The sequence below is a fragment of the Cloeon dipterum genome, chromosome 3 (assembly GCF_949628265.1).
Source record: "Cloeon dipterum chromosome 3, ieCloDipt1.1, whole genome shotgun sequence".
NCBI classification, from domain to species: Eukaryota; Metazoa; Arthropoda; class Insecta; order Ephemeroptera; family Baetidae; genus Cloeon; species Cloeon dipterum.
The window spans coordinates 22,309,496-22,333,645 of record NC_088788.1 but is presented as its reverse complement, the minus strand read 5'-3'; the positions used below and the strand labels follow the sequence as shown (position 1 = coordinate 22,333,645).

The window sequence follows — 24,150 nt, the reverse complement described above, 5'->3', positions numbered from 1 at the left end:
TATATACACATTTCGTTTTTTTTGTGACTCGTTTTCGAGCTAGCTTATGGGAGCGTGTTTATGCACCGAACGCCTGGACGACGATATTTATTCCTCCCAGCATCGTTTTGTTTTCTGGTGTCATTCTGATTTACAGTGCACTTATCGCCTGATTAAGACCACCTATTGTTTAGCATGACTCCTCCCACGTTTATGCAGATCAACAAGCTGGACTTTTCGTTACGGAGAAAGCCAGACGTCTGTTTATTTGCACGCTTTGCAATTTTATCAAAACGATTTTCACGCATTGTTTCCTTTCTCGAACAAGGGCGGGCAAAACATGCACTTGCTTATCGTGGAATTAAAAATAACACCAGTATATTGCCTGTCACACGTAAAAAGCTAACTCAGGGTGTGTTGCGCTGTAAGCGTAAAATAAGGCAATTATTAATCGTTTCATGCCTTAATTTGATTTTTATTTATCTTTAATTTGTTAATATCGCGTATTGAATTTTGTATTTTATTTTATTTTATTTTTCAGAACGCTCAACTTTAATGGCCACCCAATGTTGCTGGGCGGCCTAGGCAGCGCCGAACCACTTCTCGAAAGACTGGGTCAGTTACATTCTGACGACTTTGTGGGCTGCGTGCACAGCATGGCAGTGAACGGCCGCCAACTCAACCTGAGCAACCCCCTCAGCTCCAGCGGCGTGGACAAGACTTGTTCGCGCTCCAGGGGCTCTTGCGGCGTGCCCGACAGAGACCCTTGCGGCGGCTTGGGCGTGTGCCTGGCGCGCTGGCCCAGTCCTGCCATGTGCCGCTGCCCTGGTGGCCTTCTGGCACCCAACTGTGATGCCGCCCTCGCTTCGGTCCACTTGTACGAGGGCGCCTTCCTTGAAGCCAACGTCTCTGAACAACACAGACGCATGCACTTGCTGGAATCGCTTTACCAGGGCGGAACGGCGTGGAGGTGGCAGGAGGAATTGCCGGCCGCTTCTGGTAGCATCCCCAAGAGGATATCGATTTCGTTCAGAACAGTGCGAAGCAATGGGACACTGCTCATCTCTGCAACCAACAACGACTTCACGCTCTTAGAGGTGCGCTTTAAGAATTATTACAAACAATTAAAAAAAAAACAGATTTTGAATCTTAAAAATTTGCGAGATCATGCGAGAGTAATTTTTCGCTGTTTTTATACCATAAACCAAACAAGTAATTTACCATTATTATCAGGCTGTGTGATATATTAAAAAATTAAAGATAACTTAAATTATATCTTTATTCAACAGATTCGTGGAGGCCACTTGCGATACATGTCACGAGTCGGTGCAAGTACTACTGTAAACATGTCTGTGAACAGTGCTGATGTCAGTGATGGAAACTGGCACCGAGTTTCGTTACTCTCTCAGGGACGTGGCCTACGCCTTCTCTTAGATGGTGTCCGCGTTGGAGATGAGCTGGACAGTGCGGGAGTGCACGATTTCCTCGACCCCTACCTCACATCAATAGCTATCGGTGGATCTAGAAGCTTTGATACCACTCCAAGTAAGTTTTTCAAATTAAAAAATAATTTTATTTGCGAGTATTTTTGTAAATAGCATATATTACTTGATTAGGCTGTCTTATTAGTATCTTCTCTAACAATAAATTTTAGAAATTGTTTGAATCAAGTGTAAAATATTAGTATATTTTCTTTTCAATGTGTGAAAAATATTTATTTTTCTGAATTGAATTTTCTTTTGCAGATTTTGAAGGATGTCTTGCCAATTTTACTATCAATGATGAAGTTCAGCCACTGAATGGCACCGGCAGCATTTTCAACGATATTGAGTCTTTTGGCAAAGTGCACGCTGGATGCTCTGGTCCTATTGTCGGGGCAGCGGCTGCCCCCACCCCGCTGAGTATTGGTGTCACCCTGGTGATCGTATTCTTCATCATCCTGATCGTTGCCATCCTGGTCAGTTTCGCCGTGTTCCGCCTTCGTCGGCAGAGCAAAGAAAACCCCAAGCAGAACGGAGGGGGCTTGCTGGGTGGTGGGCCTGGAAGTGCTACTAGTTTAGGGGTCGTCGGCCCCGGAGTCAGTGGTGACACGTCCTTCCTGGACGGTGACGTCTCCACTGAAGCTCTCAGGAGCCACCTGGCGCAAGAGTTGGTGTCGAAAAAATACAAAGAGCGAGAGGTAGCAGACCGACCGCACCCACGACCCGACATCATCGAGCGGGAAGTGTCCAAGTCACCTCGCCCTCTGATGGACGACCAACCCGACCCGTCGGGCAACGACAATGATATGCCGGAGCACTACGACCTGGAGAACGCGAGCTCGATCGCGCCGTCCGACATCGACGTAGTGTATCACTACAAGGGCTTCCGGGACGGCAACGTCCGCAAGTACAAAACGAATCCACACCTGCCGCCGGCCAGCTTCCACCACAAGCATGGCCACCGCCACTCGCCGCACAGCTTCGCGCCTCCTCAGTCGGGGCCGTCGCCGGCGCCGCCACCCCCGCACCGCGACAGCCCGCGGGGCAACCACCTGCTGCGGCAGAGCCCAATCAGCCCAGTGGCGCGGGACTCGCCGAGCGTCATCAAAATGCAGAGCACACCGCTGGCGAGGCTCAGTCCAAGCAGCGAGCTGTCGCAGCAGGCGCCGCGCATCCTCACCTTGCACGACATCAGCGGCAAGCCTCTGCAGAGCGCCCTGCTGGCCACCACGCAGAGTGCCAAAGACGTGCTCAGCAACAGCGAGCGCAGCCTCAACTCGCAGAGCTCGGGCTCGCTGCACGCGTCGTCGCAAGGCACGAAAAAACGGACCGCCGACGCCGCCAAAGGGCTGACGGCCGAAGAGATCGAAAGACTTAACTCGCGTCCGCGCACCTCCAGTCTGGTCAGCACCCTGGACGCCGTGTCCAGTTCGAGCGAGGCGCCCAGACGGTCGCGGCTGCCCATCCGGCGCACGCCGGACCAGCTGGCCGGCCTGATGGAGTCGGCCAACGACGCGCACGACAACAGTTCCACCACCGACGAGAGCGGCAACGACTCGTTCACCTGCTCCGAGTTTGAGTTCGACAACGCGGGTGCGGGGTTTGAGAAGCGAGATGTGATGTTTACAAAGTTGCCTGAGGAGGACGAGGAGAGCGCCCGCACTCCAGACCCGACGCCCTCGGCACCAAACGCCAACAACAAGCCGTTTGACGCGGCCTACAACTCGTTCCGCGGCTCGCTCAGCACATTGGTGCCCTCTGACGACGACCTGGGACCCCATTACCGGTCCAGCCTGGGCTGGGAATACTTCCTCAACTGGGGGCCCAACTACCAGAATCTCATAGGCGTGTTCACGGACATCGCCGAGCTGCCCGACGGGACAGTGGGCGGCGTTGGCGGCCGCTCAACCGCACTCAGACTGCCCGCCTCACCGTCCAAGCCGTCTGAGGAGTACGTGTAAATTTCGTTGTTGATATTAGGATGGACCCTCGAGTGGGACGCAAGAGTATATTTATGAAATTCCGCGAATGTTGTTCTACCCGTGCCAAACGTGTCATGAAAAATGTGTATGATTCTGTTTTTATATATTGCCACTGATTGTGCACCTGAAATTGTGAATGGAGAGGTTATCTGATGGAGCGTTTGTAGAATAAAATGAAATTAAAAATACCTCAGCCTTTTTTCATTCACCTTGAAAACCGCCAAAGATGTGATTTGTCCATTACATATCAATGGATCAAAAAAAATTAAACTGACGATTTAGTTTAAATGTGAATATCAGAGACCTAACCAAATCATTCTGAATTTTGAGTAAATAAAAAGCATTAAATCATTTCCACGCTTTCTTTATTTGAATGTGCAATGCATCACAACATATAACATAAAATTTGGCTACATTGCATACTGTTCAACAGTTCAAGAAGCAAAGTGTTTGTAATGAGAGCCCACTTAACTTCAGGTCGGTGGAAATAGTAATATAAAGTTAATCGGTCCTTCAAACTAACATGTATGCTGGCTGACTAGAAAAGTGCACACTCGGCGCACTGAGGGATTAGTGATGAATTCAGAGACGAGTTAAATGAGAAGTAGTGATGACATGCAGCGCTTACTTGAGAAGTACAGAGTAATAGTAATAGAAGCACTTGGACCCTACACAGGAGGATTCTGCAGTATTGCTTTTGCTGTGTATTGCTATGTTAAGCAGCCAACTGGAAACACCGAGATTACCAATGAGGACAGAATCATCTAACGAATCATTCAAACAGAAACATAACAATTTTCCAAGGTTTGGAAACTCCGTTTGACAACTGGCCAGCCAAAAAGGCATACCTTTGGTGCGGATTTCAGTCAATTTTGCCTTGTAGCTACTAACAGATCAATCAACTCGTAAAATTTTGTGATAAATATAGAAAAAAGGAGGTACGAAACGGCATCTAGCTAAGATTGAGAATGGTTTGAAAGCGTTACCGGTTGGTGCACGCCAATTTGAACAAAATGAAATACAAAAAACTGTATCTAGTTCAACTGCGCAAAATACCAACTTAAAAATTAACTAACAGAGAACAAAACAGTTGGCCAGTCAAAGCAAATAGTAAAACAGGCTTTGTCTGCAAGCCAATCGTTTCAAGTTTGAGCATTCTGCAAAATATTTCAGGAGACATCTATAGGCATGCTATATCTCAGCATCAATTAACAAGATTAAATAATCATCCTGTTAATGACTTTTCATCGGTCTATCCATTTTACATATATAATAAACGTGAATTCAAGCCAGCGTCGGTGGAAAAATACATCAATTCGTTCCCTAGTAAGGCAAACAAACCCACTGGAGAAACCTGGCGGCCTGTCCAGATCAGTTATGTTTCCAAACCTCGTGTCCAGTGGTATTTCGTAACACTTAAGTTTTCACAGCAAGTGGCTAACAACCGTCGGCATCTAACTTATTCTTCCTTTTTGGGGGACCTCTTTTTCAAGTACTTAGCATTGAAGTACGAGGCGATGTAAAACATGAAAGTACATGTGATCAGATAAAAGGAAGTGGCCAGCGCCTTGGTGAACAAGTCTGGCTTTGGATGCACCAGCACACTCTTTATGAGGAAGAAGCCGTAAACGACGCGGACAAAGAAGAAGAGCGACATGAAGAGGAGCTCCACGATGGTGTACAGCCAGGTCTCCTTCCGGCCAGTGGCGCGGAGGTACCAGCGGATCTGCAGTAAGGGGTTTGTGATCTCCATGCCGCCGATGCCGGCGATTCCCTCAGTGGCAGAGCGGCCCTTCACCAGCACAGTGGTCAGGGCAGTCAGACTGACAACGTGGTGGATGATCATAGTCATGCCTTCCGTTTGATAGTAGAAGCACCATAAGATATCAAAGATGAAGTAGCCCAAGCTGTTGCTGACCGTAAAAATCTGCATACTTGAGTTTTCACTGCCTGTAAAAGATTTTTATATTTCAGCTTTTTAACTCAAATGGAGCACAGCAAAATAATAATAACCAACTCAAAACTAATCAGATTGTCAAGTATTTTAAGTCTAATTTAATAATTTTAATATTTTAAAAGAAATTAATTGGGACTGCTGCTTAGCAGGAACAAATAAACTAAAACATATGTTAATGAGAGAGATTCTGTCAAAGTGCAGACAAATAAAACTGACATCGCAAAAAGGATGCGCTAAAGCAAATATTCTCAAATGTTTGAATTGAGAAGAGTTTCATTGAGCAGCGTAATATTTGTTGACTTACCATACTCTTGAGGCTCTGCGAAGAAGCAGTGGTACATGGCTAGGCAGTTTGCCACACACGCATGGGCAAATGTGACGAGTCGGCAGCTGTATTCAGGCTCAAACTTGGTGAATTTCTGGTGCATCAGGTAAAAAAGCGACCAGAAGGCCGTCGTAATGGCAACGTAGGTCAGTTCTTCCATCATTTTGTTCTTCGAGTTTCAGTCAGCTGAGTCAGCCTGTCAACACAAAATAAAGAGAATTTAATATAATAACTGTTAAGCAGGCACCAACGTTGCTTTATGACTTAAATCGGTCAGAAAAATATCGGACCATCTTACAGGAAAATGTTTGTTATTTTTGAACGCACGGACAGCAGTAAATATTATCAAAATTAACATAGTAATCAAGTATCATCACCAAATTGTGTAGTCACGTGTGTTTATACAGCGCTAACATAACAATACAAAATATCACGATTTTTAATTTATTTCAACAAATTTTAAAATACCTGTTCGCTCTCGAAACACGCGAGATTCATTAGGAGACACATTAGGAAAACCCAAAAATTGATAGGTTTCCTGACTATTATTCAGCACCAAAACCAAATAAGTGGTGCATTTTTGCGCACTGCGAAATTAGCGAACCCTGCTGGGTGGTGGAAATTCATTGTGCAAGGAGATCAATATTCAAATAAATTGGAAATAATAATTTCATACATTAATAATGTGTTTTGCCGATTAAATATTTTTAAGGAACGATTTTTTGCTTCACGTATATTTTTTTAAACAGAAGAAGCATTTTAAATATTCAATAAAATTCGAAGCAAAACTCTTTGCTTCAAGGTTCGACTACTATCGCTAAATTTCGCAGTGGAATCAATTATATTGTGGTTCTAAGTTTCCTGCAGAAACAAATATACGTCGCTTGTCAAAAATATTTGGCACGTAAAAAAGATTAACAATGTTCGACTGCGCCAGCTCTTTATCCAATTTACGAAATCATGCCACACTCAAGTGTAAACAATCCGTCACAAAATAGCATGATCGATTGCCCCACAATCTCGCCTTCCATCCGGTTGATAACGATTATTACAAATGTAAATCGCAAATATTACTAATAATAATGAAATGTTATTGCGCACTGAGACTCACCGCAGCAGCTTCGAATGCGACCCACCCGCTTGGCACGAGTCTGGAAGCGAAACTAAAAACAACATCCGATTGCCGCTGAGCAATCGCATCTCTCGCGGAGCAAGAGAAACGACAAGAAGCGACGTAAATGCAAAATGTGCAAGCAACATGCGGCTGACCTCGTGCATAGGAAGTGGCTGGGACGCGCGCGCGTGTTCCCTGAGAGCGCAGTGACTTGCACCGGCATTGACCTTGCAGAAGGTTCCAACGGCTTCGCCTGGCCCGGACACCGCCGGCTAACTGAACATTATGATTTTATTTTGGTCACGATCGTGCGACAAATTCATCGATCGCGCCGACACCCGCACCGCACCACCTGTCTGCTTGCTCATTGCGGAAACTTTCTGTTCTGTCTGCGACAGTAAACGGACGGACAGGAAGAGGAACTGAAACTGGTTTGTTTGCAGCTGATTGCTTCATTTTTACTGCCTCGGGAAATTATGACTCAGGGGTTGCGACTTTTGACCCTTTCGCTCGCAGACAAACTTCGCTAAACAGCTGACAGCTCCGAAAGTAGGGCAGCTTTACTGACCTTTCGCAAGTGTGAAAACCGAGGGTGCAAAATAAAAGATTAATATTGCATGTGGTTTATTCGCTATCAAGAGAACACCAAATGGGGAACTCACACACTTATATGAAAAAATACAACATGCACAGATTATAGATGATTGTGATTTTTGTGGTTAATAATTAAGTAGCCAACAACTCTGATTGTTAATCTAATTAATAGCAAATTGCCATTTAATTTCTTGCGACACGTGCAACTTTTTCAAGAGAGGCAGAAGAATGTCTACACTGTAAATATGCTAAAAATACCTGAAAGCATTATTAAAATATTTTCATTAACAATTTACTTAAATTTCCAAAATTTCTTGAGTTAAGAATTCCTAGAGAAAATTTTAAAGTGATTGAAGGCTGAGCCTTTCGCATATCATACAGATGAGCATCGTAATTTTAGTTGTGTTACACAATATTCTTGAGCGGCGCGACAAGGGAGCAAGATGAGCGCGTTTCGGTGTAGGTGCCATGCAAGAGTGAGCATGAGCATTGCAAGACTAACAAGCGCGGCCAGTTAATATCTCCTTTGCCTTGCTTTCTTCGTATTTCGTACCTTCATTGGAATTCATTCGCTCTCCGCATGCAGATTAAAAGTGCAACCAGAGTATTTTAGCATTACCCTAATTTCTAATCACACTCGCTGAATTTCATCGCCAAGACGCACTCAACGAATTTTCAGCTTGGAGCTTTCTGCTCAGATTTATTCCGTTAAGCTTGTTGAGTAGTTTAATACTGTGGTAATTACCCGTAAATTAATGAATTGCAACCAGCACAATTATACATAGATTTCTTTTAAATATAATTAAGAGGTAAAAAAACAAACAGATTTAAGCCAAACTTAAAGAAGCACTCATTTTATTGTACAAATTGATTTCCAGCTACATTTCGTTAAATTTCAAAAGACTAAAATCAAATTCCAAAGTTTAATTTAATACAAATATAATTTACGCGAACAAATTTTGAAATATTGAAAACTGAATGGCTTTAATGTGTGGAAAATTAAATCTAAATTCTTAGTTATTTGTGAAAAATTATACGAGGAAAACTCAGATGATTCGTTATCGTAATGACTGTCTCGAACGTGTCATTTTATTTTTCCTCATACATTTTTCACTAATAGCTAGCTATCCAGATTTAATTTTCCACACAGAGTAAAGCCATTAGTTTTTCTTAAGATTAAACGTGTAATTCTTTCTTTGTTTTAAAATCATGTGGATATTTTTCAGCACCTACTTCTTTTCAGGAAAATGCCTGGAAAATTTCACTTAACTTTTTGAGAAATGGAAAACTATAAAATATCGGAAACTTTCATGATTGCCAAAATTTAGCTTCTATCCTAATTAACATCTCATGAAAAAATAAAAAACATTCGTGGAAGTCGTAATCGTGCTGCGCTCAATTTCCTGAGCGTATCCACCTAGAAAAACCGAAAGTGTCCGAAAACAATGAACCTGCACATTTTTAGACTCGTAATGAAGTGCTCATTCCAAAAATTTTTGTTTTTATAAAATCAAAGCATATTTCAAAAGTTACACCATTTTTGAAAAGTTGGAATTTCTTAATTTTTTTGAAAGCATCAAAATTCCTTAACTATTTGAAAAATGCTCCGATTTATAAAAATATAATCATTTTTGAAATTGACGAGTCCAAAAATGTACAAATTCATTGTTTTGGACACTTTCGGTTTTTCCAGGTGGCTTGGGAAAATGCGCGCAGCAATAAAACGGCTTCCACGAATGTTTTTACTTTTTAAGAGATGCTAATGATGATCGCAGTTAAATTTTGGCAATTATGAAAAAAATTTCCCCAATTTTTTTCCTTCCGACCACTCTTTTCGGGGTGTTCTGTTCTTTTTGAACGTTGAATTTTGCCCCTGCCAGTACATATAGTTGTACGCTTTGTTCGCGGTTAATAAATCAATCAAAAACTTTTATACATATAGATGCATATGTATTGGATAAGTTTTATAGAATAAAATAAAAACTACATATTTGTGCCGCACGCAATTAACTCACAATGATGTGGAGGCTCCATCGCACAACAAACTAAATTAAAGCACGTGCTCCTTATACATACATATTTATTTATATATCGTTCGTGCCGCGGAAATTTGATCGAAACCTCTACGTCGCCGCTGGACACTTTGATTGATAGTCAAAATTTCCAATGGAAAATTTGACTGATCCCTATTTCCGACATAACTTTTTTTATTTCAGCCACTTACTTAAGACACGCCTATCGATCAGCTGACATCACAGTTAGTTCCATATAGTGCCGTGAAATATTTAAAAACACCAAAAATTAAAGACTCGACTCCTGCTTGATGCTGTTCCGCCATGGCAAGGAGCATGCGCACTGCGTATCGCGTCGCAACATCGCATGCGAATGAAGAGAAACCAACAGCAAGCTACTAAAATCATAGTTTTAAGCCGTTTTGAATACAGTAAAGTTCTATTTTGGTTTTTAAATGTGCCAGCAGATAAATTTTAAAATCACATTACTTTCATGGTATTAAGTTTTTGAGCAAAAATCTCTGAAAGCAACAAATTGTTGTCCAGGGGTCGATGGATTTTGACGAAAGTTTTTTTTAGTCAACTTTGCCCTAATTTACCGACAAAACAGTAGAGAAAACTACGATTCCCCAATATTTGCGGGTTTTCCGGGCGTTAAAATTTCAAAATCTGGGAATTTTGAGTACTTTGCAACTTTGCTAAGGGTGGTCCTTAAACAAAAATTAAAAAACAACTAACTAACTCCTCTCAACAAGGCAAACAACTTTAATGTTGACCTCTTAAGTGGTAGGTCAAAGGTCAAGGTCATAAAAAAATTTTTAATTTTAAACTCAAATTTGAAAATGAACATATCGGAATTTTTTTATTTTTTTCATTGCCATTTTGTAGAGCATAAAAAATAAAGTGAAAAACATTTAAATTATGAATGGAGTTTTTCCTTATTCTGTAATAAAAAATGAAAACTTCGAAAATCCTTGTTCTTCGAGGTTGGTGAAAAACGACGATCGACTAAATCTCGGCTTCTAATCATCAGATTTTGAAAAACCGAATACCGTTAGACTCATCTTGACATCCTCAAGTACATAAAGGGGTATGAGAGCCACCAACCCCCTACTCCCTTTTAACCCCCTCAATAACGGGAAATTAATTTATTTTACTGCATCTATCTCGATAAAAAAACTTTGTGCACCCGAATCTTGGGTTGTGGGGGTCCTATTTACAAAAAAATAAGTACTGATAGACTCATCTTTGAGTGAACTAAGTAACTGAATTGGTTTGAAGAAGACAATTACTCGTCAACGTCGTGCCAATGGGTTGAAACGGACGAAAAAATTATAAATTCACGTTATTGAGGGGGTTAAAAAGGGTTTGGGGGTTGGTGGGTTTCTTACCCCTCTAGTACACTTGAGGACGTCGAGACAAGTCTAACGGCATGTGGTTTATTAAAATTTGATGATTAGAAGCCGAGATTTAGTCGATCGTCGTTTTTCACCAACCTCGAAAAACAAGGATTTTCGAAGTTTTCATTTTTTATTACAGAATAAGGAAAAACTCCATTCCAAATTTAAATGTTTAATTACTTTATTTTTTATGCTCTACAAAATGGCTATAGTAAAAATAAAAAATTCCGATATGTTCATTTTCAAATTTGAGTTTAAATTTCAAAAATCAATTTTTATGACCTTGACCTTTGACCTACCACTTTGAGGTCAACATAAAAGTTTTTTGCCTTGTTGAGAGGAGTTAGTTGGATTTTTAATTTTTGTTTTAGGACCATTCTGAGCAAAGTTGCAAAGTAAATACTTGAAACTGACTAGAATCTGCAATCGAAAGACAACATGCGGTTATTATAAAATGAAGAAACACACTATTAATTGTTGGAAATGCCTAAAGGTGATATATTTTGGTTTAATTTGTTCCTTTTCACCAATGAGGTCCATGAAAATCAATTTTTTGTTGCCCCTGTAAAATTTGCTACCATAGGGATCAGTCAAATTTTCCATTGGAAATTTTGACTGTCAATCAAAGTGTCCAGCGGCGACGTAGAGGTTTCGATCAAATTTCCGCGGCACGAACGATATATGTACATATTATGTGAAAAATGGATACATAAGAAGTGAGTGAGCTCGTTTTTACGTTCGATATGAAACTGCAAATCCGAGATTGCGAGAAACACAATGAGCCTTAGGCGCATATATCTTCTTAAAAAAGAGAAACTTATCAAATTGCATTGGCCACTTCCTGGTTAAAGCACCGGACATGATTCGTGTTTTCACAAATATCGAAATATTTACCTCTTTCCAATTTTCAGTCTCGGCCTCGATTGATCGTTCTCAATTTTGGTGCTATTGTGCCCTCATCTGTAGCAAATTGGCCCTTCGAATATGCACTAAATAACGCTCAATGGTCCACCGACGAACGACCGAATGAGTGTGTCTGTCTGCATGCATGCAATTTTGTATCTTAAAATCTTACACAGGCCTGGCCTTTGAAAACATATGCTGATTTTAAGAATAGCCAACGTGATGTGTTTCTTCATCGCTTAAACTGACTTAGACGCATCCATTGGATTAAATTTAGATCAGAGACGCATATTTATATTGCAGGAAGTCAGCGCAAGTGCGCAATCATATTTCAAACGCGTAGAGAGGGCAAATCATTAAAAATCACCTTGATTTTTCTAATGTTTAGTTGGCTATTAGTAGGCGTGGCATACTGCCAACTGTGTGTCGGTTAAGGATAATTATTTTTTGTTAAAACCGGTTTAAATGACAGCTTTTTGTGTACGAAAGTAATGTAACCGGTAAGGAGAGTTGAATTACCGGTTATTATGTTGTTTCGATTCCAGCAAATCGCAGAGAAAGTAGACGTTTGACGTATGCTGTACCAGAAAAAACATCCTGTTTTTCGAAATTAATCTATTCGAGGGAAGTCCAGACAATTCAGCAGGAACCTTACCGATCGACTGATTTGCCGAGCAGCTTGTCACTCCGAAAAATCCAACCCAACACTCAACCGCTGGATTTTGAGAGCAGACGAGGTATATGTACACATAACGAAAGTTGCTTTGCACTCAAACCACTGCGTTGCTAAATAGGCAGTATTGAAAGGCTTTTGCTGTTGATTATAAATTACGTACATACGTCAGTGGAAGCCTTTAAAATTAGGTTACTCGCAGCGATCGAAATCGCTAAGTTGAAGGCCGACGCACGAACTGCATTTGGGATAATTTGTTGACGTGACTGTTGTTCAAGTGGTGTTTTGCCTAATTTCAAGGCTGCTTGCTTCCGCATTGTATGCAACAACTACATACAATGCTTTCTACTTTGAAATCTGAATGATTGTGTATGATAGCAGTAGAGATAACGTTTCGTCATTTCAATAAATTCCTATGATGTACTTCTGATATTGGTGTATTTTTTTACAATATGGCTCGACAACTACACTACAGCCTTTTTCTTTTGTTGGCACAATAATTACATAATATAGGTACTGCTGCTATCTATATAGCAAAAAATAATACACATTGAGCATGTAAGAGTCAGCAAATATATAAGTGTTACATGTTTGGTGACGGTGACGTTTTCTTTACTCACTTTTCAGTTTATTTTTTTTCGCATTAATTATATATTATTTTTTTATAGATTTATATGCGTGCATCTATTTTTCTGAGACGAAATCATGACAGTCATTTCAATGGTTACGCAGTTCATTTAGAGTTTTAAAATTAGCTATATATTTTGTTCAATTCTATGCACTTGTATCATAGCATGTTATTCACCCCAGCATTAAACAGTAATAATTGTTAAAATTTTGCTATTCCAGTTAGTTGTCAATCAGGAATAATGAAAGGTAATAAAATAAAATGGCATAATTTTTTTATTAAAACACTTTCTTTTAAGTCTTAACTCTTCAATACTTTTCTCTGAAATATTTAAGTATCCAACTATCTAAATATTCTTCATAATAATAGTGCTTGCGTAGATAATGCATATAGACCCAAAAAATATGTATTGTAAAACATTTTTGTGGCATTAAATGATTGTCCTGTTGGCTGTTGACAATAATTGTAACAAATATATTTTCAGGAATCGACGTTTTTGAACGAGTGATGAGCCAATGACCACTCGCAGGCGGCGAGGTGGATCAGAGTCTGAGGGCAGCGAGCTTCTTGGACCTTCAAGTTCCTCGTGGACTTCTCAAACACACCATTCAAATGGACTGCCTCCACTAGAAGCATACATTGATCCTACCATGGCTTCTAGAGATCGAACTAAAGAGTTTTTCACCACGGCACACTCCCTGCAGGGCAGAGAGCTGAACCGAATGACCAATACTGCGGTGAGGGACCCTAGACGGCAGCAGAACCTTCACAGATATGCCGAATTCATGATAATAGCAAGGTACGATATTTTTGCCCTTGATTTTGACCAATCTTACTTTGTTTTGATGTTGCAGAAATATTGGGAAGAACATCAGCGGAACTTACGCGAAATTAGAGAAATTGACTTTATGTAAGTGAGATATATTGTTTTTATTATCCTAAATCCAACACGTCTTGATAAAGTTGTTTGCTTTGTTTTAGCAATATTATTATTTCATTAACTTAAATAACTTGTTATTTCTTCATTTCTGTGATATATTATTGGCAGTCATGAAATTTGGTGTATCTCAATGACAAATATAAATTACTCTTGGCACCATTTTTAAAAGTGATAGAAATTTGAGTTTTTTCCACAATTATGGAGCAAAATAAATGTTTTACTAGTGTAGTTTACCTCCCATATTTTAAGGATAAATTATTTTCGTGGTGATTGAACCAATTTAAAAGATTCCATCAAATTTTCAGTGGCGAAGAAGAAGTCACTGTTTGATGACAGGCCTGCTGAAATCCAAGAGCTGACCTACATCATCAAAGAAGACTTGAACAGCCTGAACCAACAGATCGCCAAGCTGCAAGGCGCAGCCAAAAGCCAGCAGGACAACTCGAATCGCAAGCACCTGATGAGTCACTCGTCCAGCGTTGTGCTCACTCTTCAGTCCAAATTGGCATCCATGTCAAGCGAGTTTAAAAATGTGCTTGAAGTCCGCACCGAAAACCTCAAAGCGCAGCGTTCACGGCAAGAGCAGTTTTCACAAGCTGGCGCCCTGGCGTCACTCCCTCCTTCAGCACTAACTGCCGGACCCCGACAAGGATCAGTGCTCCTGGCCGAGGAGCAGGTATGTACATTTACGCTCATATATTTTTACAGTTAGTTTTATCTGATCTGCCTGTTGCTTTAAACTGTTGTGGAAATAACCTCTCCACTTCCCTCTTTGTTTCCCAACATAAATATTTGTGGGAGCAGGTTTCGGTTTAATGAAATACGATGATTATAACTCAACCACTTAACTTTATTTCATAAAATCAACAAGGGGTCCTGAAATAATATGGTGTTAGAACTTCATGTCGCAATTTAGAGTTTATATGAATTATATTTCTTGCTGTTAACGATTAATCGGGATGAAATTGGGTTTATCTTTATTGTCAAAATTTACATTATATTATTACATCTCATAATTAGAAAAGTAATATGTCACTTAATAAGAATAGTTCATAACCTCTTTTTTAAAATTAATTAAAATTTTCAACTAATGGACCTTACAAGCAAATAGAAAAATTTCCAGTTCCATCTTAGGGATGTTCTCATTTTGTCTTTAACATCACTGTTTAACATAAGTTAACTTTGCAATGGACGTTCTAGTTCACTCTGGACACTATTTTTGACCTAGCATTACAAGTTTGTTTGTGAATTACTCAATCTGTTAAATTCCCCAAACCATACATCATAGAGAAAATTTGATCATTATTTCACAACATTGGATTTATGTTTTCTGAGTAATGATTATGTTTTTAACGCGTCATTAAGCGAGTTTGCTAAGTGTAATTTATTGAAAAATATTTGGTACAGTTGACCCCTAAAAACTACCGCAAATTGATCATGCAAACTCGGTTTTTAAATTTTACCATTGATTTGATTTCAGGTATCCATTGAAATGGGCGGCTTAGTGGCCCCTCCGTCGCTCACCATGCAGGGCCAGCGAATGCTGATGCAAGATGAGTCGAACCAGTACTTGCACAGCAGAGCGGAGACCATGCAAAACATCGAGTCCACCATCGTGGAACTTGGTGGCATATTCCAGCAGCTGGCACACATGGTCAAGGAGCAAGAGGAGATGGTGGAGCGCATTGACACAAACATTCAAGACGTGGAGTTGAACGTGGAAGCCGCGCACAGCGAGATACTCAAGTATTTTCAGTCTGTCTCTTCCAATCGGTGGCTGATGATCAAGATTTTTGCGGTGCTGATCTTGTTCTTCATTTTCTTTGTCGTGTTTCTGGCCTAAACAGCAGACGATTGGAATTCCTAAAAATCCCCCTAATCTATTGGACTGATAAAATTGGATTTCCCAGTCTGGATCGCACCTGATTTTGCGGACAGAGGCTGATGGAAAATTATATTAAATTTTATGCAGTTAGAATTTTTAGATATATCACCAATTATTATATATTATTATTAGCAAAATGTTGATGCGCGCAATTTGAGCTTTTAGCCAGCCTCTGTCATTAGGTCAAAATTTACCATTGATGGCTTTGATCGCACTGATATAAAATGAATGGGCCTTTAACCAATTGAAGTGAATTTCAAGTTTGGACTCGTGTTGGACTTGTTCTTTTTAGAGGCTGTGTCAACTCATTTTGTCCCTTACAGTCTCCTTGTCATTTGTATCCAATTATTGGAAAAAGGGGGAGTGGATGCATTTGTTTCAATTCGATTGATCATATAATAAATTTATAAGCCAGGTTACTATATTTAGATTCATCTATTTTATTTATCCACAAGTCGTTCCAGTTTCCTAGTTCTACAAAAGAAGCGTGTTTACTTATAGCTAAACAATACCTTATAAACTAATAAGCGTATGGGAAAATAGTGCACACGATCTGCATTTCATATCTAGCAGAAGAGACTGACGTAATGATTCAGCAATGCTTTAAGCTCATGACCTTCTTTCACTTAACAATCTCACGTCTGTAGGAAATTTCTTCACTAATGAGAAAAATATGAGCCAAAGCATCGGCTGGCAACTTATACAATTCCTTGAGTTTTGGCAAGAGAATATTAAACCTAAGCCCTATTTAGAGCTTCATTAAAACACAGAGAATGGCGCAGCCCAGTTGGTGCGCAAAAAGAACTTGCCTCGGGCACTGAAAGAAGTAAACAACAATTAGAATAAGTTTTTCCACAGGAAAAGTGCATTACGTCATGTTTGTGTGAAGTCCCATCGGGTTTTTGCTGTTTCTCTCGCATCTCGCGTTGAGATAATCATCGTATGAGCTGCAAGCTACGCCCATGAACTCGCCACCACGCAGCGACTCTTCGAAAAAGCGCCAGGCTCGCCAGTGGCTGCAGGTTCCTTTTAGAAAATGATCACGCATTTAAGATCAGCGGAAGCAATATTTCTGGAAGTCCTTACCAAAGGATATTACATTAATACAGCCAGGCTGGAAATAATTGCCGCCGTTGGGGTAGAAATCTACGTGACCAATGGGTTCAGTGTACCCGTATAGGCCACCGCAAGTATGGATCACATCCACGAAATCGGCATCGGATGGATCGAGTTTATCTGCCTTTGGTCGGCCAGAAAACGTGGGGTACGCAGGGTCGAGTCCTGGAATTGTTATTGTTGTTAAAATATTTAATTGTTGCGAGCAGATTCTTCAGAGAAAAATGTTTGCTGAAGTTTGCGTTATTTTGGACACTTTTGCCAGATCTTTAGTCATTTTACTAATTTTAGCAATTGTCTTTTTTGTCATACGATTGATTTCCAAGCTATTTCAAATCATCTTCATCATCGTTGTTTTCTTATATCTCCTCAGTATCTTGCAATTTCATGGTGAGTGCATTTGACCTTCTACCTATTTTTAGCTTAGCGTATGTATTTCTTTAAACTTAGCCTGATCCTTTAACACCAAGAAAATATTTCCAGATGCCTTTGGCTCCTGGGATGGCCTGGTAAATGCTCTTGTTTACTTGTGCAACACTTTAGTCTACGCTGGATGGATCTTACTTAAATTATACTCTATCAAAATTTAATCTGTATTTTTTCATTAAGAATCAGTTAGCAATATTAGAGAGATAGACGTGTATATTTAAGAAGTAGTGTACCTGTTATTCTTGGTACCCTTCCAACGGTGATATACCTGGCAGCGACTGCACTCACGTGGGCGCCCAAGCTGAAGCCTATAAGGTGGAGCTTACTCAGGTCGATCGCTTTGATGTTGACGAGCCGGTCGATCATTTGAGCGATAGCCATTCCAACTGGCCGCACATTGTTGGCCGCACTCAGGTACCACGGCCCGGCGGCCAGTTTTTGCCAGTCGACAGCAATGAAGTTATAGTCCCCACGGAAAAGGAAGGCTGCCGAGGACAGTAAAATTTGACTATATATATTATATCCAGTGATATAATTTGCTGTCTGAGAAGAAGGAAGCAGTATTTTAGGATTAAGAAAAGAGTTACAATTTTGAAACGGTTTTGTTACGACTGTTGCATTAAAATGCCCAGACACGAACAACATAAATAAAATATTGTACCAGGATCTCTAGGATGAGTCTCAAATAAATTTATAGAACCTATACTCACGCCTTATTAAAATGATAAAAGAGGGACATCAGACGCGGCGTTTAATTCTATTGTGCGTTTTGAATAAGATGATATTTCCAACGTCAACAAATTCACAGCAAAGGTATACAGCGGAATAGAAAAATAAAATCTTTCATGCCAAGCGAAGCGACTTTGGCTTTTATTTTTCCTTCCCCATTCTCGTTTTCATTTGATCGTTACGTCATAAATGATGCGTGACTATCGTTCTTAGAATTTTCGGTACATCTGAAGTGCGAAACGAGGAAAATTAAAATGCAAGGGTGACCTTCAGATCTGCGATGGTCATTAATTATGCAGGAATATCAGTCGTCATTCAAACCCACCTGCGCGGAATGCTCGGATACTGGAGCCTTTTTCGCCCTCGAGGAAACCGTGCGTGTAGATGGCGGTGGGCAGGCTCCGGTTGAAAAGGGCACGCATTTCCTCAGGGTCGTCCTCTAGTGAAAGAAGTCGGTGCGGTGTGTTTACAGATGATCTGCAATTAGTCCCAACGCATCTGCACTTAAAAATTTCCAAATTTAGTCACCACTCTCGAGGTCGCAAATATTTTAAGAATTTGAATCCTAGGTTTTAATTTTCAAAAAGAATATTTTGGTAGATAACTACTTAGGCAATTTCACCACATAAATGTCACACAGGTTGCATAGCCTGCATGATTCTAGTGTATTAATTATTATTTTGCCGTGAACCATGATTATACCAAATAAGAGCCCCACCCAAAGGACCACTTCCGTGATGATTGATGTACTTAACATTCATCTCGTGAGGTCAAATCTCCCATGCATAAAATGTGTGTGCCCGGAATATCTTCAAAGTATTAAACGGATGCTGATGATTTGCTATCCGGGTCTCATGCTTTATCTGCCAAACGGTCTTTCTTTGAAGGCGAGAACAAACTGCGCGCATGTATCCACAATTTTCCTTACAGTATTATTCCATTCATTCATCTGCGCAATAAATAACTAATATACATTACTAATTGCCACAAACTTGGAATTTATCAAAAATTAAAATAAATTTGAGAGGAACCAGGAATATAATCACGTTTATAGTATTTTTATTTTTATTTCTATGTCCCTGCACTCCTGCGTTGCCGGTTCGCGCATGAATTATTCAAACAAGCTGGCACATTGCGCGGTGCAGTTCCGTCATTACCTCACATTTTGTTACTCGCACATTTTCGCTTTCGCACTTTGCGCGTTTGGCAAGATGCGCGAGTGATGATAGCACTGTGGAATTAAACAACAAGTGATGGACGGACGTCTTTTTTTCTGACGCAAATGAATTTGCGATTCCCCTTCTTCATACAACGCAGTGACTTTACCACACAGAATGCGTCTAAAAATATTGCTTGGTTGATAATAGGCGCTATATTCATGACTTGCGCGATTCATTTTTATCAAAAGGACAAATGTCAAGTTGAAGGTCACCAAAAAATGATCGACGCGCGATTACGTACATTCAGCTTTGAAATTTTGAGGAAATTGACCATGGAACTTGTACAAAGCCTCGACAGTAAACCTCAATTGTTCGAGAGCCAATTATGACATACGCCTCATTACCTTCAAAGATAATTTACTGTGTTTGATTGATAGATATAATATGCTGGTACACGAAATGCAAAAGTCGATTCAAATATGAAATGAAGCAAATTTTAACCAAGGTCGAGTAAAACATTAACAGGCAGAATATAAAATTGCCTTCAAGGAGATCAAATTTTAGTCTTGAATTGAGATACAAGCTTTACTATGATGAAAAAAATGCCATTAAAAATTACTTCCGTGAAATATTTATGGTACGGTTATTTTGTGGTCAAACCAGAAATCGGCCCTAATTGGAGGCTATCAATTCATACGTGCACACCAATCGAGATAATAAAACGCGGTTCTATTAAAATTATCAAATAATTAATTAATTAACATTTTTCGCTCCTTCTTATTGATTGGCATATTAAATAATTAAGCATCATACCAATATTTATTCTTCCTATGTACGGAAAAGGCGGAAAAGGTTAAATTACAATGTCCTTTATATTCTCAAAAACTAGTTGTGTGCAGGTAAATGTCCGTGAATATATTATGTCATACCAAAATAGGCTGTTTTACGCATAACGCATAATGATACTCACTTTCGAGGGTATGCCTTGAAGTAAATGTCACTTATTTCAACTGGGCTGCATCTGCCTAAGGGGAATGACCTAAAATAGATGCCTCCAACGTCGATTGACCTTCCGAGACTTTTGGTCACTGCAAAGTAATAAGACAATATTAGTCAGATACTTTAGAGACGCGAGAGAAAAACAAACATAAAACAACACAGACAGCGCAATAATTATCGCTCGGCATTAATTCAGTCTAAGTTATAGCTTCGTGATAAAACTCGTTTCTATGATTCATCGCAGTTGCCTTTTACGCACTACGACGCAGAATAGTCAGATTTGAAGTTATTTTAAATTTGCGTTGATTCACTGCTCTGAGATAAAAAAAAGAGTGAGTCACAATGAAAAACAGGAAACGCGCGATATTGAAAATATCAAAACAGTTCAGACAGTAAGTTATCTCATAGAGTTCAAAGCTCTATACGTCACTTATTGTTAGAATGTAGAATGTTCATCTTGACGCGCTATAGTAAACACGTCACTCTTCAGGTTTTAGTGTGATTTAAGAGAAAAGCGGTCATTTTTTCATTGGACCCCTATATATGCAAATTAGCGATGACGAAATTGAAGCGCTCCTGATGTTAATGAAAGGTTGACTATGGAAAATTTTAGCAGAGGTTGTTAGCAAAAATCACATCTCTTTTATTAAATTACTATTATTTTGTCAAGGCTCGCAAAATGGATAATAATTGTGACAACTAGCAAAAAAATCTTGTTTGGTGGTCAAAATGATGAAGATGAAGTGCCAAAACGAGTCAGGTGACGATGCATATTTAGTTCTTCTGCGGGCGTAGATTTCTCAAAAATCCTCCTGCGAAAATTCGCTGTCAAGGTTGATTCTAAGGATGCTTTGGCCTTAGCAGGAAGTAACAAAATATTTGCTTTGGTTCTCTTCACGTCCGAGATATGAAGTTGGAGTGGGAAACAAATTTATTTCGAGTCATTGAGATTTCTTAGACAGGTTATCGCATTATTCCTTAATAAATAGCTCTAGGCTGAGCTTGTATCTCGCTGTGTGTCTTTATAGTTCATCAGCACGTATTAGAACCGAAGTGTTGTGTTCCTCAATGTCAGCCACTTTTTTTGGCTACCATTGGTCACACTATCTAGTCGATTTTCTGGTTTTGCCCTGTATCAATTATCTCATCAAGCGCGCTAAATTGATTGGAAACTTTTTAACGTAAAAAAGGTCGCTCTTGAAATTTAAAAACAAATATAATGATTCCGTGAAGTTTGTTAGCTTTTGAATTTATTACTGTCCATTCTTATCATAATCACCATTTAAGTATTCAACGATAAATTTATCGAATAAGGAAGGGCAACAAGGCTAGCGGAAGACCGGAAAAACAGCCCGAGATCTGAAGGAGAATGTTTGATGGCTCCCCAAATAAAAGTAGTGAAAATACGGCATGCCTAGAAACCATTTAAAAAAGCGTTCTTAGTTATTTTGTTTGTACACTTAAAATATCTTTTGCTTAAAAATCATAGCCGCTCATATATACAAAGTAAGTTTAATAGATATAAAATAAACGGTAAAAAATAATGAATGAATGAAATTTATATCAAACAACAAAGGTGTACAGCAGACAAAGACATAATATGAGGAAATCACAGGTCACCGATCTTTGTTAAAATAATCTGATTTCAAATTTCACTTTGATAGTGACGCAGGATTAAAGCGCGCGTGAAAATTTGCCTAGAATATTTTACTGGGAATTATTATGATGTCAGTGCCTATGGTCACGCACAATCGTCTGGGCTTCAGCCAAAACATGGACAAGGAAGTATGAGTGTACGCTACGTCAGATGGGCTGTCTCTGAAGAAACTGATTCATAAAATCAGCAAAATCTTTATGGCATTGCTGTTTTTGCATGCCAAATTTCGCCCCAGATCCAAAAAAACTAAGGCGCGCCTTAAGGGAGGACAGATAAAAATTGCACGTTAAAATCTTGGTATAATGGGAATGCTTTTTGTTATTTTATTTTACAATATTGAAGAAAAAATGGACATGCAACACCAAGAGAATATTAAAATAAACTAAGAAATTATTCAAATTCCCTGTAAGTGTATTTTCCAAATATAACTGACTGATTTTCTTATTTCCCTCTGTTATAATACAAAAAAAATATTTTGTATATTTATCTGTTGTGTTCTGAATGTGGGGAGGTGTGGAGCATAGTTGCTCTGCTGATCCGCAATAAAATCACTTTGAATCTAATTTATTTATGCGTTTGTAATATATGTATAATATTGCAAAAAAAAAAAATGAAAAACTCGGTACTTGCTGGTTTGCACCTTTCCAGCATGCGTGATTTGGCTTCACGGAACGAATGTAAAGCGTTTCAAAAAGTTTTCGGTGCGGACGCGAGTGGCCCTTTTGTCAGTGGGCTGGGAGCCTGTGCGGCCTGGTGCGCCCATGTTATCCGTTCGCGGTGTTATTGGGACCCGGGTTTCAGCATGCGTGCTAGTACAGTGCGCGCCTTTCCCGGTCCAAGGACAGGGATAAAAAGCAAAAAAATATTGCAAAAAAATTGAATTTTCGTTAATTGTTTCTGTTAATTTCCCTAATGAATGTTTTTCCGTTGAAGCTTTTCAACCTTACACTGCCCGTTGAGAATTTAAATTTAGCGTGTATAAATTTAAATTAAATAATATTGTTGTTTATCGAAATACAATGTCACCGTAATGAAAATGTTCCGTGATAGAATCACACAGAGCAAATTTTTGTACACACGTTGTCCCTGAAAATCACCAAATAGCGTCGGACGGAAGGAATCGAGGATAATTAGGCCTTATTCACTTTGCTGAGCACACAACTACTTTTTGCTCGTGAGTCACGTTTATTTTCAAGCAGTCACAGAGAATTCAAAAACAGCTTGATAATATGTCCATGTCCAGTCCACGAAACAAACACAATAATTGCGTGAAGAGAGATTAACTCACTGAGAGCGCGGTTTCGCATGGGTAGTGAACGTCAATGAAAGTGCAGCGGCATTAACATTGACTTCGCAAAGAGCCGCTGACTTTGACACCCAACCGTAGCAAAAGTATACATTATTGACAAACACGCTGTAAGCGTAAAGGCACTCGTACCTGAGCAAATTGCGTTTGAAATGAAGTTTGCGTCGGTCAACAGCACTAGCCCAAGGGTCAGAAGCAACACCTGCAGGAGGAATGCCATGCTAGATGGTGAGGGTGCGCGTGCCCTGGCTGCTGGTAGCTGCTGATCTCGGTCGCGAGCTGGACCGCCACCGACTGACTGTCACGACCGACTCAGTCCAGCCTCTATAGGCTCTGGCGTTGGAGCCGGTGGCGCGCGGCGGGTCCTTCAAGGGCACTTGCCGCCAACCACTGCGGGCTGCATACAGGGGCGGCCCGAGCATGCAGACTAGAGCACTCGGTCAGGATTTGTCAAATTCATTAATAGGAGGGAGTCTAACGCCCACGAGAGCGATTCAGACCGATTTTAGTGCAGGAATTAAGCTATTTTTTTAAATAAATCTATCCAATTGCACGATTCTCACATACGGAACCTTAGAATTCTCAACACGAGTTGAATAAAATTAAATGATAATTAAACTGAAACTCAAACATATCCAATTGCTATTTGGATCCTGAAGTTTGGTGGAATATCTGGGATTTTTGGTCAGACTAGGCAAGATTGTTCGTGTAGAAGTCAAGCAACCCTACATTTTTATTTAATCGTTTGACTATCTTTAAATTAAGTCTCTCGCACGATCAACAGCTGTTTAATTTAGCTATTGGACCTATTATTGATAGATACAACACTGTAACAATTTAGCAAATTCTTACTTTATTTACGATTTAAAAAAATGAATGTG

The 24,150-nt window shown here is 39.8% G+C and overlaps 4 protein-coding genes across 10 annotated transcripts in view; 2 read left to right on the top strand and 2 right to left on the bottom strand.

Annotated features, from left to right (window-relative positions):
• ft (cadherin-related tumor suppressor fat) overlaps positions 1-3,630 on the top strand; it is a 105,854-nt gene extending 102,224 nt beyond the window's left edge. The window contains exons 14-16 of the mRNA XM_065486520.1: positions 521-1,076; positions 1,269-1,524; positions 1,725-3,630. Coding sequence (XP_065342592.1) covers positions 521-1,076; positions 1,269-1,524; positions 1,725-3,421 — 2,509 coding nt within the window. The 3' untranslated portion in view covers positions 3,422-3,630. The remainder of the gene's footprint in view (positions 1-520; positions 1,077-1,268; positions 1,525-1,724) is intronic.
• A 160-nt stretch (positions 3,631-3,790) lies between these two features.
• On the bottom strand, positions 3,791-12,389 carry LOC135941197 (TLC domain-containing protein 5-like). 4 transcript variants are annotated; one of them, XM_065486538.1, is made up of 3 exons: positions 12,267-12,389; positions 5,704-5,920; positions 3,791-5,392 (listed from the first exon to the last, which is right to left on the bottom strand). In XM_065486538.1, the coding sequence occupies exons 2-3, from the start codon at positions 5,885-5,887 to the stop codon at positions 4,902-4,904; spliced, it is 675 nt and encodes a 224-aa protein (XP_065342610.1). In that variant the 5' UTR covers positions 5,888-5,920; positions 12,267-12,389; the 3' UTR covers positions 3,791-4,901. The 4 variants fall into 4 exon arrangements, with proteins under 4 accessions (XP_065342610.1, XP_065342609.1, XP_065342606.1 ...); XM_065486537.1 differs by lacking the exon at positions 12,267-12,389 and adding an exon at positions 11,920-12,028; XM_065486534.1 differs by lacking the exon at positions 12,267-12,389 and adding an exon at positions 11,739-11,913.
• On the top strand, positions 12,343-16,303 carry Syx5 (syntaxin 5). Of its 2 annotated transcripts, XM_065486528.1 has the most exons (6): positions 12,346-12,484; positions 13,270-13,296; positions 13,533-13,847; positions 13,903-13,958; positions 14,294-14,664; positions 15,469-16,303. In XM_065486528.1, the coding sequence occupies exons 3-6, from the start codon at positions 13,564-13,566 to the stop codon at positions 15,829-15,831; spliced, it is 1,074 nt and encodes a 357-aa protein (XP_065342600.1). In that variant the 5' UTR covers positions 12,346-12,484; positions 13,270-13,296; positions 13,533-13,563; the 3' UTR covers positions 15,832-16,303. The 2 variants fall into 2 exon arrangements, with proteins under 2 accessions (XP_065342599.1, XP_065342600.1); XM_065486527.1 differs by lacking the exon at positions 13,270-13,296 and having other exon boundaries at positions 12,343-12,484.
• On the bottom strand, positions 16,290-23,600 carry LOC135941194 (lipase member H-like). Of its 3 annotated transcripts, none has more exons than XM_065486529.1 (7): positions 23,402-23,600; positions 20,278-20,395; positions 18,473-18,645; positions 17,652-17,903; positions 16,960-17,154; positions 16,746-16,899; positions 16,290-16,690 (listed from the first exon to the last, which is right to left on the bottom strand). In XM_065486529.1, the coding sequence occupies exons 1-7, from the start codon at positions 23,487-23,489 to the stop codon at positions 16,633-16,635; spliced, it is 1,038 nt and encodes a 345-aa protein (XP_065342601.1). In that variant the 5' UTR covers positions 23,490-23,600; the 3' UTR covers positions 16,290-16,632. The 3 variants fall into 3 exon arrangements, with proteins under 3 accessions (XP_065342601.1, XP_065342602.1, XP_065342603.1); XM_065486530.1 differs by having other exon boundaries at positions 18,473-18,624; XM_065486531.1 differs by lacking the exon at positions 23,402-23,600 and adding an exon at positions 20,455-20,735.
• Between the last annotated feature and the right edge of the window lie 550 nt (positions 23,601-24,150).

Excerpts from the sequence above, each read along its gene's own strand:
- LOC135941197 (XM_065486538.1), bottom strand. The coding sequence starts at position 5,887 with ATGATGGAAGAACTGACCTACGTTGCCATTACGACGGCCTTCTGGTCG. Across the intron at positions 5,393-5,703 it reads CGCAGAGCCTCAAGAGTATG|GCAGTGAAAACTCAAGTATG; the intron begins GTAAGTCAACAA and ends AATCTTTTACAG.
- Syx5 (XM_065486527.1), top strand. The coding sequence starts at position 13,564 with ATGACCACTCGCAGGCGGCGAGGTGGATCAGAGTCTGAGGGCAGCGAG. Across the intron at positions 13,959-14,293 it reads ATTAGAGAAATTGACTTTAT|TGGCGAAGAAGAAGTCACTG; the intron begins GTAAGTGAGATA and ends TCAAATTTTCAG. Across the intron at positions 14,665-15,468 it reads TGCTCCTGGCCGAGGAGCAG|GTATCCATTGAAATGGGCGG; the intron begins GTATGTACATTT and ends ATTTGATTTCAG.
- LOC135941194 (XM_065486529.1), bottom strand. The coding sequence starts at position 23,489 with ATGGCATTCCTCCTGCAGGTGTTGCTTCTGACCCTTGGGCTAGTGCTG. Across the intron at positions 18,646-20,277 it reads TTCAAGGCATACCCTCGAAA|ATGCGTTGGGACTAATTGCA; the intron begins GTGAGTATCATT and ends TTTTAAGTGCAG. Across the intron at positions 16,691-16,745 it reads GGACTTCACACAAACATGAC|TGCCCGAGGCAAGTTCTTTT; the intron begins GTAATGCACTTT and ends TACTTCTTTCAG.